Source organism: Stegostoma tigrinum, chromosome 5 (assembly GCF_030684315.1).
Source record: "Stegostoma tigrinum isolate sSteTig4 chromosome 5, sSteTig4.hap1, whole genome shotgun sequence".
NCBI classification, from domain to species: Eukaryota; Metazoa; Chordata; class Chondrichthyes; order Orectolobiformes; family Stegostomatidae; genus Stegostoma; species Stegostoma tigrinum.
In genome coordinates, this window is record NC_081358.1 from 94,627,298 (window position 1) to 94,643,993 (window position 16,696).

The 16,696-nt window shown below is 40.8% G+C and overlaps 1 protein-coding gene across 1 annotated transcript in view; it reads left to right on the forward strand.

Moving 5' to 3' along the window:
- The window catches only part of LOC125451781 (KAT8 regulatory NSL complex subunit 1-like), a 128,375-nt gene that overhangs the window by 78,629 nt on the left and 33,050 nt on the right, over positions 1–16,696 (forward strand). The window contains exon 2 of the mRNA XM_048529345.2: positions 7,117–7,258. Within this exon, the coding sequence (XP_048385302.1) occupies positions 7,117–7,258 (142 nt within the window). The remainder of the gene's footprint in view (positions 1–7,116; positions 7,259–16,696) is intronic.

Consider the following 16,696-nt stretch of genomic DNA (forward strand, 5'->3'; position numbering starts at 1 on the left):
GCCTGATTCGGCTGTAAACAAGGTAATGCTGATCCCTAATAGGGTGGCACAGTGGCTGAGTGGTTAGCACTGATGCCTCTCAGCGCCAGAGAGCCAGGTTTGATTCCACCTTCGGAAGACTGTCCATGTGGAGTTTGCACATCCTTCCTGTGTCTGTGTGGGTTTCCTCCAGGTGCTCCAGTTTTCTCCCACAGTCCAAAGATATGCAGGTTAAGTGGACTGACCATGCTAAATAACGCATTGTATCCAGGGCTGTGTAGGTTAGGTGGATTAGCCATTGGGAAATCTGAGCTAACACGGTGTAGAGCTGGATGAACACAGCAGGCCAAGCAGCATCAGAGGAGCAGGAAAGCTGACGTTTCGTGCCTAGACCCATGGGAAATGCAGGGTTACAGGAGGTGGGTCAGAGTTGGATGCTTTTTGGAGGGGCAGTGTAGACTTGTTGGGCTGATTGACATGTTTCCACACAGTAGGGATTCTATGATTCTATGATGGTCAAGGCGTTGTCATGGGGAGTGCACCAGAATGCATTTTATTTTTATCCAAATAATCGTCCAGTGTCCTCTTGAGTGTCTCAAATGAACTTGCTTTCACCATACTGACAGACATTGTAATCCATACCCTAACTGCTTGCTTAATAGAAAGTTTTTTTGTCATTTCAGAATGCTTCTTTTGTGAATCACTTTGAAATTATTCCCTCCTGTTCCTGTTTCTTTTCACAAGCAGGAAAATTTCTCCTGCTTACTGGTCATTTTGGAAAATCTCTTTGAGATCTCTTTGCCTTAATCTCTCCAAGGCGAATAGTTCCAATTTTTCCAAACTATCATCACAACTGCAACTTCTCCTCCACAAACCATTCTTATAAACAATTTCTGCACACACTTTCATGTGCTCAAAGCTCCCTGTGATGTAGCAGCCAGAACTGTGCACATTAGTCCATTTGAGGCCTCATAAGTATCCTATCCTATCCAAGTTTAATGACCTTGCTCCTCTTCTCTATGCCTCTACCAATAAAGCTGAGAATACTTTTCACCTGTCCTGCAACCTTTGATGCTCACCACCACCTTCTCAAGGGCAAGTAGAGGCAGGTAATAAATGCTAGCCAGCCAGTGATGCTCATGTCCCATGAATGAATGAATAATGATCTGTGGACCCCTTATTTAATATTGTCTTCCAAAGTTCTTCCTGCCAGAGTGAATCACTTTCTCTGTATTTAAACTAAATGCCACCTATCAGCACAGTCCATGAACCTGCCCATATCCTTGGAGATCCAAATGTCATCCTTGCAACTTACAGTTCTTTCAAATGTTGTGTTATTTGTAAATTTCAAAATTGTCCCCTGAACACCCAAATCTAGATCATAAAAGTATATCAGGAAAACCGCAGGTCCTCGTATTGACTATCAGGGAACTGGTTTACAACCTTCCTCATTTCCAAAAAATATCTAATGACCATTAATCTTCGTTTCCTAACACTCAGCCAATTTTGTATCTATGCTTTATTTTATGACATATAACTTTCCTCAAGTCTGCTGTCTGGCCCTTTTAATGCTTTCTGAAAGTCCATTTCTTCAACAGTATTACCCTCATTGACCCTTTCCCCTCCAGAAAACTGTACCAAGTTAGTTGACCTCAATTTCCCCTTCAGAAATCCAGTCGAACTCTACAACCAACTGTCATTTTTTGTGTGAACACGAATTCTGTCTTTAAAAATTGTTTCTAGAAGCTTACCCACCATTGAAGTTAAATTAACTCGTCTTTTCTTGAACAATGTTGTGATGTTTGCAATTTTCTCATCTTCTATCACCTTCCCCAAGATGAGGGAAGACAGGAAGATTGTGGCTCGTGCACTTGTAATTTCCACCCTTACTTCCTTTAAAATCCTTAGGTGCATCATATTAGGGGCAGCATGGTGGCTGAGTGGTTAGCACTGCTTTCTGACAGTGCCAAGGACGTGGGTTCAATTCCACTCTCAGATCACTGTATGTGAGCTTGCACACTCTCCCCATGTCTGCGTGGGTTCTGCCAGATGCTCCAGTTTCCTCCCATGTGTGGAAGTTAGGTAGATTTGCTCATGCTAACGTTGCCATATACTGTCAATGAATGTGTAGGTTAGATGTGTTAGCCATGGAAGATAAATGGTTGGGGCTGGGTCTGGGTGGGATGCTGTTCAGTGGGTCAGTACAGACTTGTTGGGTGAAATAGCCAGTTTCCATACTGTAAGGACTCTATGATCTGATCCCAGTGCCTTGTCAAATTTAGGTATCAACAGTGTATCTAACACTACAGCTTCATCAAGTTTGATCCCTTCTAGTTTTTCCTCTGTCTCTGTGGCATGGGTGGCATCACCTTTTGTAAAAGCAGTTGTACAGTGTTCATTTAAGACCTTAGTCTTGCATTCTGCCTCTAGATGTCAATCCCCTTTTTGGTCCACAATTGGCTCTGTTCCTCCTTTTACCACTCTTTCACTGTTTACATGCCGATAGAAGACTTTAGGACACTCTCTTTATCAGCAGCCAGTCCTTGCTGATAAGTTCACTTTCTTAATTGCATTTCCCCCTTCTCTCCGAGTTTTTGGTATTTCTTCTTTGTTCTCAGTTTTATTTTCTATATGACATTTGTCATATGCATATCTTTTCTTCATTGAGACTAGGTTTTCTTCAAACAGAATGACCTGTGACCTAAGGATGTTAATTTTGTGACCAACTACAGTACTTTGATCTTACAGCTTAGCTATTGAAGGAGAATATCTTAAAAACCTTGATCAAATAACCCTAGAACACTTTTTTAAATTCCAAAGTAAGAAACCTGTTTGTTTAAGCACGTTCTGTAATTTAATCCTTGGAGTCCAGGTACGTGGCTTTTTGTTCCATCATTGAATTAATTATTGAATCCCATGAACGGCTGAGGACCTCAGGACAGATCCTTGCAGAACACCAAGTCACGTGCTGCCAAATGAATTAGCTGGCCATTAATCCTGCACTGTCTTCTGCCCTTCAGCAATTTTCAAACCAGCTGGATACTGTTTACATTGCTGAATATAGATATGTTTTTGAAGCTGTTCTTTCATTGATCAGCACAAATACAGAAATGCCAAGTTTCAAAATCACAAAAACATGTACCAAAGAAGAAGAGGCATGTTAATTGGTTGGCGCATTGACAGTGACTTATTGAGTGAACTATGGTGAAAGCAACAGAGCACCATTTTTTCTCCACGCTCCTGGATAATTCAAATAAGTGGAATACTTTAATGTATTCCTTCTTGGTTTCAGAGAACAGGCCACTGTGAATTAGTGTGTGTTGTGTTAATAAGGCATGTCACAGGCTTCACTGATTTGCCTTGAGTTAGTTATTCGTGTAGCTGTTGACATAAACAAGATTGTACAGCAAGTATTGTCTAATCATGGAATTACTTCGAACAATCGATGTTTTTCTGTTGGACTTTGCAAGCACCCTTCAGATTGACACTATTTGTACTGAAGGACGTTATTAGTTTAAGAAATTTAATGGTGTGAATATAAAGTGGCTAATTCTTCTCATTAGAACGCTGGTCATGAGAAGGTGTTACTTTAAAATGAACACTTAAAATGCAGAAAGAAATGCATTGCTTAATTGAATCACTGGAGCACGGGACAAGCAGAGTTTGGGTCACGAATCATTGAAATTTCTGATGGAAAATTTAAAAAATATATAAACAGATGATTTACAAGGATGTGGATTTCATTACAGATTGGGCAATCAGACATGTTGAATGGAATGGCTTGCTCCTCTGTCCCATGGTGTTCTGCATTTCTTTTGTGTTTTGGTCGTCAGTTTAGCGTAGTATTTGTATGAAGTGCTATTGCTTATCCAAGTCTGTATATTTGAGCATCACACTGAGTATAGCTTTTGCCTCGCAAGCCAACTATGTATTGCATTATACATTGTACTCTTCTGTGATGATCTACAAAACAAGGTTTTAAAAAAAACAAGCAAAATTAATTTAGTTTTCGTAACCTGCAACTCAGATCTGAACTTCCTAACCTATTTCTTTTCCATCGCAAAGACCATATACTTTTCCCTTCATATTGTGAGTGTCCTGTGGCCCTGGCTACAACTTGATAGTTTTACTTTCAGCATTGCAATTCTGTAGCAAGCTCAAAGGTAGTAAGAGCTGCTAATGCTGGAGTCAGAGATAACATAGTGTGGAACTGGAGGCACACAGAAGGCCAGGCAGCATCAGAGGAGCAGGAAAGCTGACTTTTCCGACCTGAAATATCAGCTTTCCTGCTCCTCTGATGCTGCCTGGCCTGCTGTGTTCCTCCAGCTCTACACTCTGTTACCTCTCGCAAGCTTCCTTTCATTCTGAAACACAAGTTCATCTACATCTGTTATGATTGTACTGGAGCTTGCTCCATGACCTGCTCACCCAGTAGCCCTATTATGTTCACATACAATGTCTCCTGATCCCTCAAAGGCCTTCAGAGAAAAATAGGACAAATTACTCATGAGGTAGAGATTAGATGTGATGTTTTCTTGCACAGAAATAACACAACCCATCTTGATTTTAAAATCTCTAAATTTAAAGTACCATTCTTGACAATTACATCATTAAATGTTTCATTCTATATACCACTATTTACTTTACCCCATTATTATTCAGAACATAATTTGGTGGGGGAATTCATGTACCAAAGAATTTGGGATCGGTAGCTAAATCATCTGTTTTTTTTTCTCAATACCTCTGACCTGGTAAATTATTCACAGCCTGTTCATTTCTGCTTGTGGTACCAGAAGTATATGTATCAAGACTGTGACATTTACTCTCAACTGACATGGATGGCTGCCTGAGCTAATTTGACGTCCTTTCTTTTGTAATTGTCTTATGATCTTCGTGAATCAGAGCAAGTAGATATGTTCATGTTTCCTGTCTTAATTTTTATCTGCTCTTTCTTGGAATCTATGATTGCAACAAGGTCTGAGTTTAAAAATAGCCATCAGTAATAATTTTTCCTTGGTGACAAGTAGTCAGTTATAGAGGATATCCCAGCTGATTTCTGATACGTAAAATGAAGAACCACAGGTTCTGAAAATATGAAGTCAAAACAGAAATTGCAAATCAGCAAATGTGGTAGCATTTGTGGGGAGAAATCAGAGTTGACGTTTCGAGTCAAATTCCTCAGGCCCTTCCTCAGAATCCTCTGATACATACTTTAAATTCAAAACTTGATCCACATTTAAGTATGCGTCTTTCAACACCATTGATCCTGTACCTCTGCCCAAGTCACACGATACCCGAACTTCATAATTAGCTGTTTCAGGAACTTGGAAATTGCTGCAAAATACTGCTTGGGAGCATTATCTTTATAGGTACTGCAGGGGTTGAGGAGGTGCAGCATTTTCAAGACCAGAGGAGAAGAGATGAACACACAGTACCTTCCAAAAAACACGTCATACCTTCCTTCCCGCATTAGCCACAAAGTAGATGGCTATTTTTGACTTATCAATGCCCCTCTCTCAAAGGAGCCAATGCTCACTTAAGCTAGTCTTTTTGTTTTTATATGCTGTTGAATATTTTACTACATGTTTTTCAGTTTTCACTAGCTTTCTCTTGTACTTCAAATTCTCCCTCTTTATTTCTTATAGTTATCCTCTGCCATTTTTAAAAACTTGCCCAATTTTCTACCTACATTGGAACAGGAATCAGGCATTCAGCCTCTCGACTGCCTTCAATCATTGAGTGAGATCATAACAAATCTGTGACCTAATCTCTATTAGCCCATATCCCTTAATCCCTTTGCTGAACAAAGATGTATCTATTCTCAATTTGAAATTAACAACTGATCTAACATCCACCGCCATTTGTAGAAGACCGTCCAAACTGCAACCACCCTTCATGTATGTAAATGCTCCCTAATGTTCTCGTGAATGATCTGGTCCTAATTTTTATGTCCCCTAGTTCTAGGACCCCCGACCGGTGAAAATGGTTTATTTACCCTGTCTTTTCCTGTTAATATCCTAAAGACATTGATCAGATCACCTCTTGCCCTTCTAAATTCTAGAGAAAACAAGCCTAATTTGTATATTTTTTTCTCAGACTTAACCACTGAAGTCAGGTATCATCCTTGTAAATCTATTTGGCACTTTCTCCAAGGCCAGTATAGCCTTCCTAAGATGTGTTGTCCAGATCTGATCTCCGAGCTGTAGGTGGAGTCTAACCAGGGTTTTGCGTAGCTGCAGCATAACTTGTGAATCCTTGTATTCCGGTCCTCTAGATATAAAGGCCAGTATTCCATTAGCCTTGTTTATTTTTTGCACCTGTTCATGGCATTTTAAAGATCTCTGTGCCTGAACCCCCCCCCCACCAAAGTCTGTGACAACCACTGTATTTAACTTCATACAATCTGAGAAAATACCTGACCAATTCTTTTTCAGTCCGAAATAGAAAAGCCCACACTTGCTTACATTGAACTCCATCTGTCATGGTTTTTCCCATTCATCTTTTCTATCAGTATACTTTTGTAATTTTATGCTATCGTCTACACTGTCTAGAATGCTGCCTAACGTGTCATTAGCTAATGTCGATTATGACTTTCTATGCCTTACCCAAATTGCTAATAAGTAATGTGAATAATGCAGGCCCGAAAACAGATCCTTGTGGGACCCCATTGCTCACGTCGTGCCAATTTGTGTGCCTACGTTATCTCTATCTTTCGTCACCTGCCACTCAACCAATTACCCACCCAAGCCAGTAATTTGCCTTCAGTTCTGTGGGTTTTTAGCTTTGTTAACAGTCTCTTATGTGGGACTTTAGACCATAAGAGATTAGTGCAGTATGGGTTTCACTGGCCAGGCCAGCATTCTGAAGTAGTTGCCCTTCGGAAGTTTATGGTTATCGACATTTTATATTTTGAATGATTGTGGGGTATTTAATGTGCTTATTGAAGTGAAAAATGGAAAATTTTTGGAAAACTCAGATAAATCTATATCCTATTTTAATAGGATGGCATCCTGCTTTGTTCTCTTCTGAGTGTGATGTTATCTGATATTTCAGTTGCCCTACTTGAAACTAAATTTGAAGATAAAATTAATGCATTTATTACCTCCATTGTCCTGACATTTACATTTTTTCATGCAGACGCCGTCGATCAGAGTGGCGATGGGCCATGGAAAGAGCAGCAATTGTCAACCGTTGGACATGGTTGCAAGCTCAGGTGTCTGACCTGGAATACCGAATAAGGCAGCAGACAGACATATACAGGCAGATACGTGCAAATAAGGTAAGTCGTGCAGAGAGTGACATTGGCCCAGAAGTTTTATAACTTTGGCCCAGAAGTTTTATAACTTCTCTCAAATTACAGGAGAAATCCAGCTATTTAAAAGATCGTTCATTCAGAAACATTAAGCGATTGTACAGTGAATGTACAGTGAATGTATATGCATGGTGACTCTCAATTAAACCACCGCGAGTCTTCTCACTGTAATAAGAGAGCAGCCCCATGGTTTGGTGGGCCAATGGGAACTTCATACTATTCATCACATTAAGGTAAAATGTAAAGATTGCTAAAATATTGAATATTCGTAAACATTCTAGAAGAACGTTGTCAAAAGAATAAAACAGTTTTGAAGATTTTTACGAATCCCTACAGTGTGGAAATAGGCCGTTCAGCCTAACAAGTCCACACCAAACCTCAGACCATCCCACCAGACCCATTCCCCTGTAATCCATACATCCCTGAACACCATGGGCAATTTTAGCACGGCCAATCCACTTAACCTGCACATCTTTGGACTGTGGGAGGAAACCGGAGCACCCAGATGAAACCCACACAGACACTGGGAGAATGTGCAAACTCCACACAAATAGTTGCCCAAGCGTGGAATCGAACCCAGGTTGCTGGTGCTGTGAGGCAGCTGTGCTAACCTCTGAGCCACCGTGCTGCCTTAAGAACTGTAAAGGGCTGTACGGCCTCCTTATGTTTACAAGGTCAGATGAAACTATTTGCCATCTGAGGAGCAATATTTTACCAGCATCTGACATCGAATTTATTCCTCATTTGTGTTGTTTTCATGTTCAGCATTATCATCCCTGCAAAGTAAATACCTAGGCTTACAACCAGCCATTTCCCCATAATCATCACTTGTTGTTTGAAATTAGCAGTGCCTTAAAATTTCATGCTTGTCACCAAGTTCAGGAAACAGAAATTTTGCTACAATGAAAACAGCAGTTTTTTTTTGTTTTAGTTGCAGATATACCTGGAGATAGTATCCGTGCTCTTGATGCCACCTGTGGCTTGTCAGGTTATGGCTGGAAATATGGAATCCTGAATTACTGCTGAATCTTAAGGAGTTTCCATCTCCATTGCCAAGACTTGCAACTTTGTTACATTGTCTTTACCACTGTTTCTCCCTTACCCTAACCAAACTATAATCTAGCGTTTAGAGATAATGAGAACTGCAGATGCTGGAGAATCCAAGATAACAAAGTGTGTAGCTGGATGAACACAGCAGGCCAAGCAGCATCTCAGGAGCACAAAAGCTGATGTTTCGGGCCTAGACCCTTCTTCAGAGAGGGGAATGGGGAGACGGTTCTGAAATGAATCGGGAGAAAGGGGGAGGTGGACCGAAGATGGATAGAGGAGAAGATAGGTGGAGAGGAGAGTATGTGTGGGGAGGTGCGGAGGGGCTAGGTCAATTTGGGGAGGACGGACAGGTCAAGGTGGCGGGATGAGGTTGGTAGCTAGGAAATGGAGGTGCGGCTTGAGGTGGGAGGAGGGGTAGGTGAAACCTGTTCTTCCTCTCACCTATCCCCTCCTTCCACCTCGAGCCAAACCTCCATTTCCTACCTACCAACCTCATCCCGTCTCCTTGACTTGTCCGTCCTCCCTGGACTGACCTATCACCTCCCCACCCACACTGTCCTCTCCACCTATGTTCTCCTCTATCCATCTTCAGCCCGCCTCTCCCTCTCTCCCTATTTATTTCAGAACCCTGTCCCCATCCCCCTCTCTGATGAAGGGTCTAGGGTCAAAACGTCAGCTTTTGTGCTCCTGAGATGCTACTCGGCCTGCTGTGTTCATCCAGCTACACACTTTGTTATCTTATAATCTAGTGTTCATTGTCTAGCCTTTTCCACCTCTGCTGTCAAGTCCACAAATTCCGTTTCACTCAACGCAATCTGCTGCTTGATCTGCTTAGAAATTCACACTGCTCAATTTGTAAGACTCACTTGGCTACATTTTCTTACTCAGATGATTTTAAGACCATGCCCTTTCAGATTGACTGCCTTTCTTGAATATCTCCTTTACTTCCCAAGCACCAATATGTTCTTTCTAACAGTACCATTCTGCTATTCATCATTGAACTTTCCAGTCATTGTGCTCATGGTGGACGAACTTAAAGCCTTCCATTTTTCCAATTCTCTGTCTCCTTCCATGACATAGAGGTACATCTCATTTGAATTGATAATTAGATGCTAAGGAAAGCTGGTTTTGCAGGATGCTATGTCACTTTTTTAAATGAGTGGAGGAGTTAGAATTGGTTTGACTGGAAGTTTGCAATCCTTTTGGTTCTAAATAGTTACGGAACAACTGTTTCTCTCCATGGATGCTGCCTGACCCACTGTGATCTCCCGCACTTTTTTTGGTTTTGGTTCGGATTCCAGCGTCTGCAGTAATTTGCTCCTACAGCAGTTTATTACCATGGTTTCTCAGACAGGTTGATGTTCCTTACATTTGACTTGTATTTGACAAGAGAAAAGAATGCAGTGGTTTGATTTCTCACCCATTACCAGTGTAAGAGAATTTATTTTGATGGCCTGTTGGTTTTCTTTTAAAGTCTTATTACTTTGTAAACTTCATTCGTCTTCTCAAAATTTAAGTACCCAACTCCTGTGCTTGTCTGCATGACTGCATCAAGAATAATTTCCTGTTGAGCTGATTTCTGAATTTGATAAAAGTAAGCACATAATAAAGGAATAAGTTTATGACTAACTAGATGGACTGTTAACTTGCGCAGTTTACATGCTGTCCAGATCATAACCCCAAGAGATAGAAGGTTCATTGTTATTCACTGCTGAATAGGCAAGAATGCAATGGATTTGCAGATATTCCTAACTTGTAAATTTGAATTGCACACACAATAGCTTTGTGGTAACTATAGTTTTTTTGTAGATAGCAAGAACTGCAAATGCTGGACTCGGTGTCAATACACTGTGGAGCTGGAGGAACACAGCAGGTCATGCAGCATCAGAGGAATAAGAGGGTATCCACTGAGGTCTTACCGGAGGGAAGGGAACTACTTAAGGTGGGCATCCTTGGAAAAGGCTTCGCAGTGGGGTTATAATATCCACTGAGGTCTTACCAGAGTCCTGATGAAGGATCTAGGCCTGAAACTTAGACTATCTTACTCTTCTGATGCTGCCTGACCTGCTATGATCCTCCAGCTCCACACTGTCTCTACTACTGTATTTTGTACATCATTAAAGCTAAAAATTTGTTATCCATTTGAAACCTCAAAAATGTATATTTGTGTGCTTTTTAAGCTGTTCATGGGATGTGAACATCTCTAGCAAGGCGTTTGCTATTGCAGATAGATAATTTTCCCTTCAGAAGTTGGTAGGGAGCCATTTTCTTTTGGAATTGCTGCAATCTCAGTTGTTTAGGTACATCCAAGTCGTTATTAAGGAGGGAGTTGTGGCCGAGCAATACGGCCACAGCCGATCATTCTTTCCTCCAAGCTCAGACTCTCTTGCCTAAACAGCATCCTGGTAAATCTCCTCTGCATCCGGTTGAGTGCATCATATCCTTCCTATGATGTGCAACCAGAACTGCACACAGTGCTCTAGTTCCCCAGTTTGGGCAAACCAACATTTTACACAGTTCCAACATAACCTCAAATTAAAGTAAAATATTGTGGGTTCTGGAAATCTGACTCTGAAACAGAAAGTGCTGAAGGAATTCAGCAACACCTGTGAAGAAAGAAGTTAATGTTTTAAGGCCAGCATGATTTCCTTGGAACTGAAAGGAGCTGAAAAGTTGTGGTTTTTATGCTAGTGATGGAGGAGAAAGAACAAGTGGAACTGGCTTGATAGTCTTTCCCTAGGGTGGGGAATTTCAAGACTTGGAGGGGGGGGGCACATCTTTAAGGTGCGGAGAAAGGTTAAAAATGACATGAGGCAAAACTTTTACACAGAGTTGTTCACGTGTCGAATAAACATCCTGAGTAAATGGTGGATGTGGGCACAGTTACAGTGTTTAAAAGGCACTTAGATAAGTACGTAAGTAGGAAAGATTTGGAAGCAATTTAGTTTGGGTCTGTGTTTGGCTGGACTGGTTGGCCTGAAGGGCCTCTTTCTGTGCTGTATGTCTTTTTGTTGGTAAATGTGTCCAGAGCAAGTCAAAGGTGGTGATAATGGTGGTAAAAGAGTGATATATATGTGAACTATTAAAGTGTTAGCTGAGAAAATGGATTTTCTCTGCTGAGTGCAAAACCATCAAGAAAAGGAAGGGTGGAGAATCTCAGAAAAATGGAGTAGGGAGGTTATACACTGAAGTTGTGGAACTCAATATTTAGTCCTAGATTGCTGTAATGTACCTAAACAAAAAAACGAGAAGCTGTTTCTTCATCTTGAGTTGAACTTCTTCAACCCAAGAATGGAAAAGTTATATAAGACTCAAGTAAGGAAGTTAAGCCTCACAGCTCAATTTAGATATTACCAATTAATGGAGGAATTTAGCTCCAATTGCAAACAGCACTGTCTCTGAAAGTGTAGGGTTTGATCCATGTGCAATGTTGTTTTTCAAAGTTCTTCTGAACGGTTCTGGTGTTGGATTTTTGAATAGTTTCTCATCCTCCAGTCCAAGATGTGTTCTCATTGATTCTTCAGATTCTATCATCTAAATTATTGACCGCTGCCCTGAAACTATCAAGTTTGTGTCTTGCCTTCTCATCAGAAATAGCTTCCCTGTTGCTTGTTACATTTTGTATATTGGCTGTCTGTTGGAAGACACAGCCTTCCTGCAGTTAAGCAGCAACTTATCAAGATGATGTCAAAACAGCTTTATTTGTGTAGCTTCAACGCCTTCTTTTCTCAGACATGGATAATTGCGTTTTTATCCTGGATAAATTTGTCCTTGTCCCTTAATAGTTTATTCCAGATAGAGTTATTGCTGCTTCTTTTAATCCAAAAACAGACATTAAATTTCTGAAGTTTACAATGTCACACCACCAAATGTGACTTTGTATCCCTAATACTGACTGACCTGGTCGAGTCCTAAAGAACAGATGCTAGACTGGGTGTGTGGAACATGGCGAAGAAAACAACTAGCAGGAAAAATCATACTTGATATCATCTTCACCGATGTACCTACTACCAATGAATCTGTCCATGGTGGGTATTCCTAAGAGTGACTACCATATTGTCCTTGTCGAGACAAAGTCCCATCTTTACATTGATGGTGCCCTCATCATATTGTGCAGCACTGTTGTGCTAGGCGGGATAGACTCAACTGATCTCGCGATTCAATACAGTATCCAGCAGACACTCGGGACCACCAGCAGCAGCAAAATTGTGTTGGGAGAACAATCTGAAATCTCATAGCTTCGCAAGTTCCCCACTCTGCCATTACCATCAACCCTGGTTCAGTGAAGACAATTGGTACCATGCTAGGATTAGCACCAGGTGTACCTAAAATTGAGATGTCAACCTGGTGAAGCTAACAAAAAGGATTACTTGCATGCCAAATAGGATAAGCAGCAAGTGACAGACAGCTCTGTGATTCTACAACCACTAGTATTTTTATGACATAAAATTTATCTTCCTTAGTTTTGCTTTTGTTACCAAATTTGAATGTTGTTAGCGCTGAACGGGAATTGTGCAAAGATGCAGAGAAATTTTATACACAGCACGTGTGCATCTTATGGATAATACACCCATTGATTTGGTATTTGATTTTTATTGAAGAAGTCCGGCTTTGTAGAGGTAGAATCTTTTAAATGCAACCAATATTTAGAGTTGTGGAAGAAGCCATTATTGGCATCATCAGTCCCTTGAAGTAAGGGCGATATCTTCAAGGCTTCATGATATGTGTATCTTCAAGTTACTTGGCAAGCCAGTCTTGAAGCCCACAAGTATTTGGGGTAGAAAAGACACAAATTACCCTGAGATAAGGAGACAAGATTCTTGGGTCAGAGTCCTGCTGTCCCTACTTCCATTCTTGGAACTACTCCACATCAGAGTTTATTGGGTCAGTTCTGAAAATGTTGCACCTTGTATCGAATGAGAAACCATGATGTGGCATGATTTGTGACAGGTTCCACCCACACACCAACGTAATTTTGTCCCTTTCTCAATGAAGTCTTTGGCCTGTTCTTACAACATTTCTCCTTTTTCTGATCAGCTGCCATCCTTAAGTTGTGAAAGTATGTTGCTCCAGAAACCAACTATTTTGCCTTCAGGTATAGTGTCTAGACCAGTGAAGTGGTTTTTCACTCGCAGCACAGAGCTAGGCAGCCATTTATTGCTTTTTTTAATTAGCTTGAGGACAGTTAAGCATCCACTGCATTACTGTGGATCTGGAGTCACACAGAGGCAGGCAGGGTAAAAATGGCACTCACCTTCCCTCAAGGACTTTCATGAACCAGATGAATTTTTCTGACAGTTAACATTGGTTTCATAGTCATCATTAGAATCTTAATTCCAGATTTTTATTGAATTCAAATTCTACTCTCAGCTATGGTGGCTTTTGAAGCCATATTCCCAGACCATTACTGGGTCTCTATATTGCTGGTCTCATAGACCAGCACAAACATGATCGCAATGCTGGAGGAATTGACTTAAATGTGGGTGCTGGAGTTTGTTGGTCTATTTTTCCATTTGATATTTGAGTATTCTGTATAGAGTTCATTCGTGAAAATTCTCCAGGCAAGTGAAGAGTATTCTATTACACTTCTAACTCATACCTTTGAGTATTGTGGAGAGGCTTAGAGCAATCATTCATCAAGTTATTCACGACAGAATTCCTGGGCTTTGACTTGCACTTGTAACCGTAGTATTTGTCCGGCTGTTCTAGCTCTGTTTCTGGGCACTAGATTGTTCATAGTGGGGAATCAGTGACAGCAATCCCATTAAACATCAAGGGGAAGTGGTTGGATTCTTTCTGTTTGCAGATGATCATTGCCTGGCACTTGTGCTGAACATTGTGCAGTTGTCAGCAAACATTCCCAATTCTGACTTTATGATGGAGAGAAGAATATTGATAAAGCAGCTGTAGGTAGTTGGGCCTAAGACATTACCCTCAACAACGCCTGTAACAGACCTCCAAAAACCTCAACTATATCCTTTATATCAGATATCACTCCAACCATCAGGAGTTATCCCTTCATTGCACATTGACTTCAGTTTTCCTAAGGCTGTTTGGTGCTGCACTCCAACAAATACTACCTTTGTAATTAAGACAATTGTTTTCATCTCCCCTCTTGAATTCACATCTTTTGTTTGTATTGGAACCTGGCCAGAAGCCAAATGGGCCAGAACTCAAGCTGAGAGTTAATAAGCAGGTCTTTGTTAAGTAAGACCCTCTGATGAAGGGTCTAGGCCCGAAACGTCAACTTTTTTGCTCCTGAGATGCTGCTCGGCCTGCTGTGTTCATCCAGCTCTACACTTTGTTATCTTTGTTCAGTAAGTCCTGCTTCATTTCCCTGTTCAGGATGTCTTCCTTGCTTTTGATTAAGAGTAGACTGGTAGAACAGCAATTAACCAGGTTAGATTTAACATCGTGCTTTTAGTGGAGAGAACATAACTCGGCAATTTCCTGCATTTTCGCGTAGATGCTAATGTTGTAGCTGTACTGGAACAGTTTGGCTGGGATAGTGGAAAGTTCTATGCCACAATTGAACAAGCATCAGTGTATTATAACTCACTATGCTTAGATAGTTGGCTTGGTCTTGGATGCAAATCTGTTGAGTTTGAAACACTTCTAATAAAGTTGAAATTCTGCAAGTTGGTCATGAATGAGTTCCATTGATCAAGTTGAAGGAGATAGTGAAGATATTTGGCACCATCAAACAGCCTTGTTTATTCATTACAAAGGGTTGTTACACATTTATTTAAGTCACAGGTTAGTGACACATTTTCCTGGACCTGGAAGTCAGTGGAATGTTTTCTGAAGCTTTGTTTTCTTCTGATGGTGTAAAAGGTCTTTGGTAGGGCAGTGAAAGCTATGCAAAGCTCTCCTTTTCTGTTCCAGACTCCTTTTCTTGCATTGTTAATCAACAGAGATATATACATCAGAGCATTTCGTTAGTTGTGAGGTGACATTCTGATGAGATGTTAGATTAGCTTCACTGATGTCACTCACCAATCCCATGCAAATAGCACATTGTTCCTTAGTAGATTCTGAGTAATAAATTTCACTGAGTAAAATGTTGTATCTTGAGCTTTGAGAAGACAAACGGGCTTACATCTTCATTTCACAATTCTTGAAGTAATTCTTTTTTGTCTGCTGTCTTACCAAAACCCTGAAGAAAATCACTTTTTCCTTAGAAAGTAAGGTTGTGGAGTAATGTGAAGGTGTGTATCTTTATTTTGAGTACATGAGCGACTTGGTGTGCCAAGTTGGGAACATTTTTCTTATATCTCTGAACTTCCTTGGCAAGTTGGTTTTTTTTCTGCCATTCCAGTCAACTGGCATGTTTCCCAATGATTCTAACTAATAGAATAAGATTATCTTGACTAAAAAATGTGAATGCAATGATCGACGTTTTCCTTATCTCATTATTGTAGTCAGTCTTATGGGTAGGACGAATAGTTAAGTAGATGATTTATATGGCAGTAGCAACAATGTTGCAATCCCAAGAGACATGGTTGAGTGAGGGGAGGAGTGGCAACTCAGAATTCCAGGGTATCTTCGGGGGGGGGACCAAAAGCAGCTGTCACCCCAGTTGAAAGGTCAGTAATGGAGTTACAATACGCAATTTTAAGGTGAAAGCTAGTGGATTAGAGGGAAGTTGAGGAAACTTCTTTTCATCCAGAGATTGGTTGGGGTCTGGAATGCACTGGTTGTGAGGATGATAAAGGGAGGTAACCTCACAACTTCTCAATGTACTTGGATGAATATTTGAAATGCCATATTCAAGGCTATGAACAAAGTGCTGGAAAGTGGAACCTGTGTATATTTAGTGATAATGGGAACTGCAGATACTGGAGAATCCAAGATAATAAAATGTGAGGCTGGATGAACACAGCAGGCCCAGCAGCATCTCGGGAGCACAAAAGCTGACGTTTCGGGCCTAGACCCTTCTCTCTGGTGAAGGGTCTAGGCCTGAAACGTCAGCTTTTGTGCTCCTGAGATGCTGCTGGGCCTGCTGTGTTCATCCAGCCTCACATTTTATTATACTGTGTATATTTAGCATAGTTTTGGCAGTACAGGCTCGATGGGCCATAGGGATGCTTTTTTTCTGTCAGTCTATGATCAGCAAGAGGGTGTAAAAGAAGAGTTGATGTTGCATTATTAATTAAGGAGTCTGTACCTGCAGTAAAGAAGCATGATATCATGGAAAGGTCTTCAACTGAGGATTTGTGGGTAAAGCTCTATATAAAGTAGGTAGTCACACTGTTGGGCATGTATAATATAGCTCTGACAGCCAGAGGGCTATGAAGGACCAGATATGGAGACAATTTGCTGAGATGTGTTAAAACAATCGTAGAATAATAATAC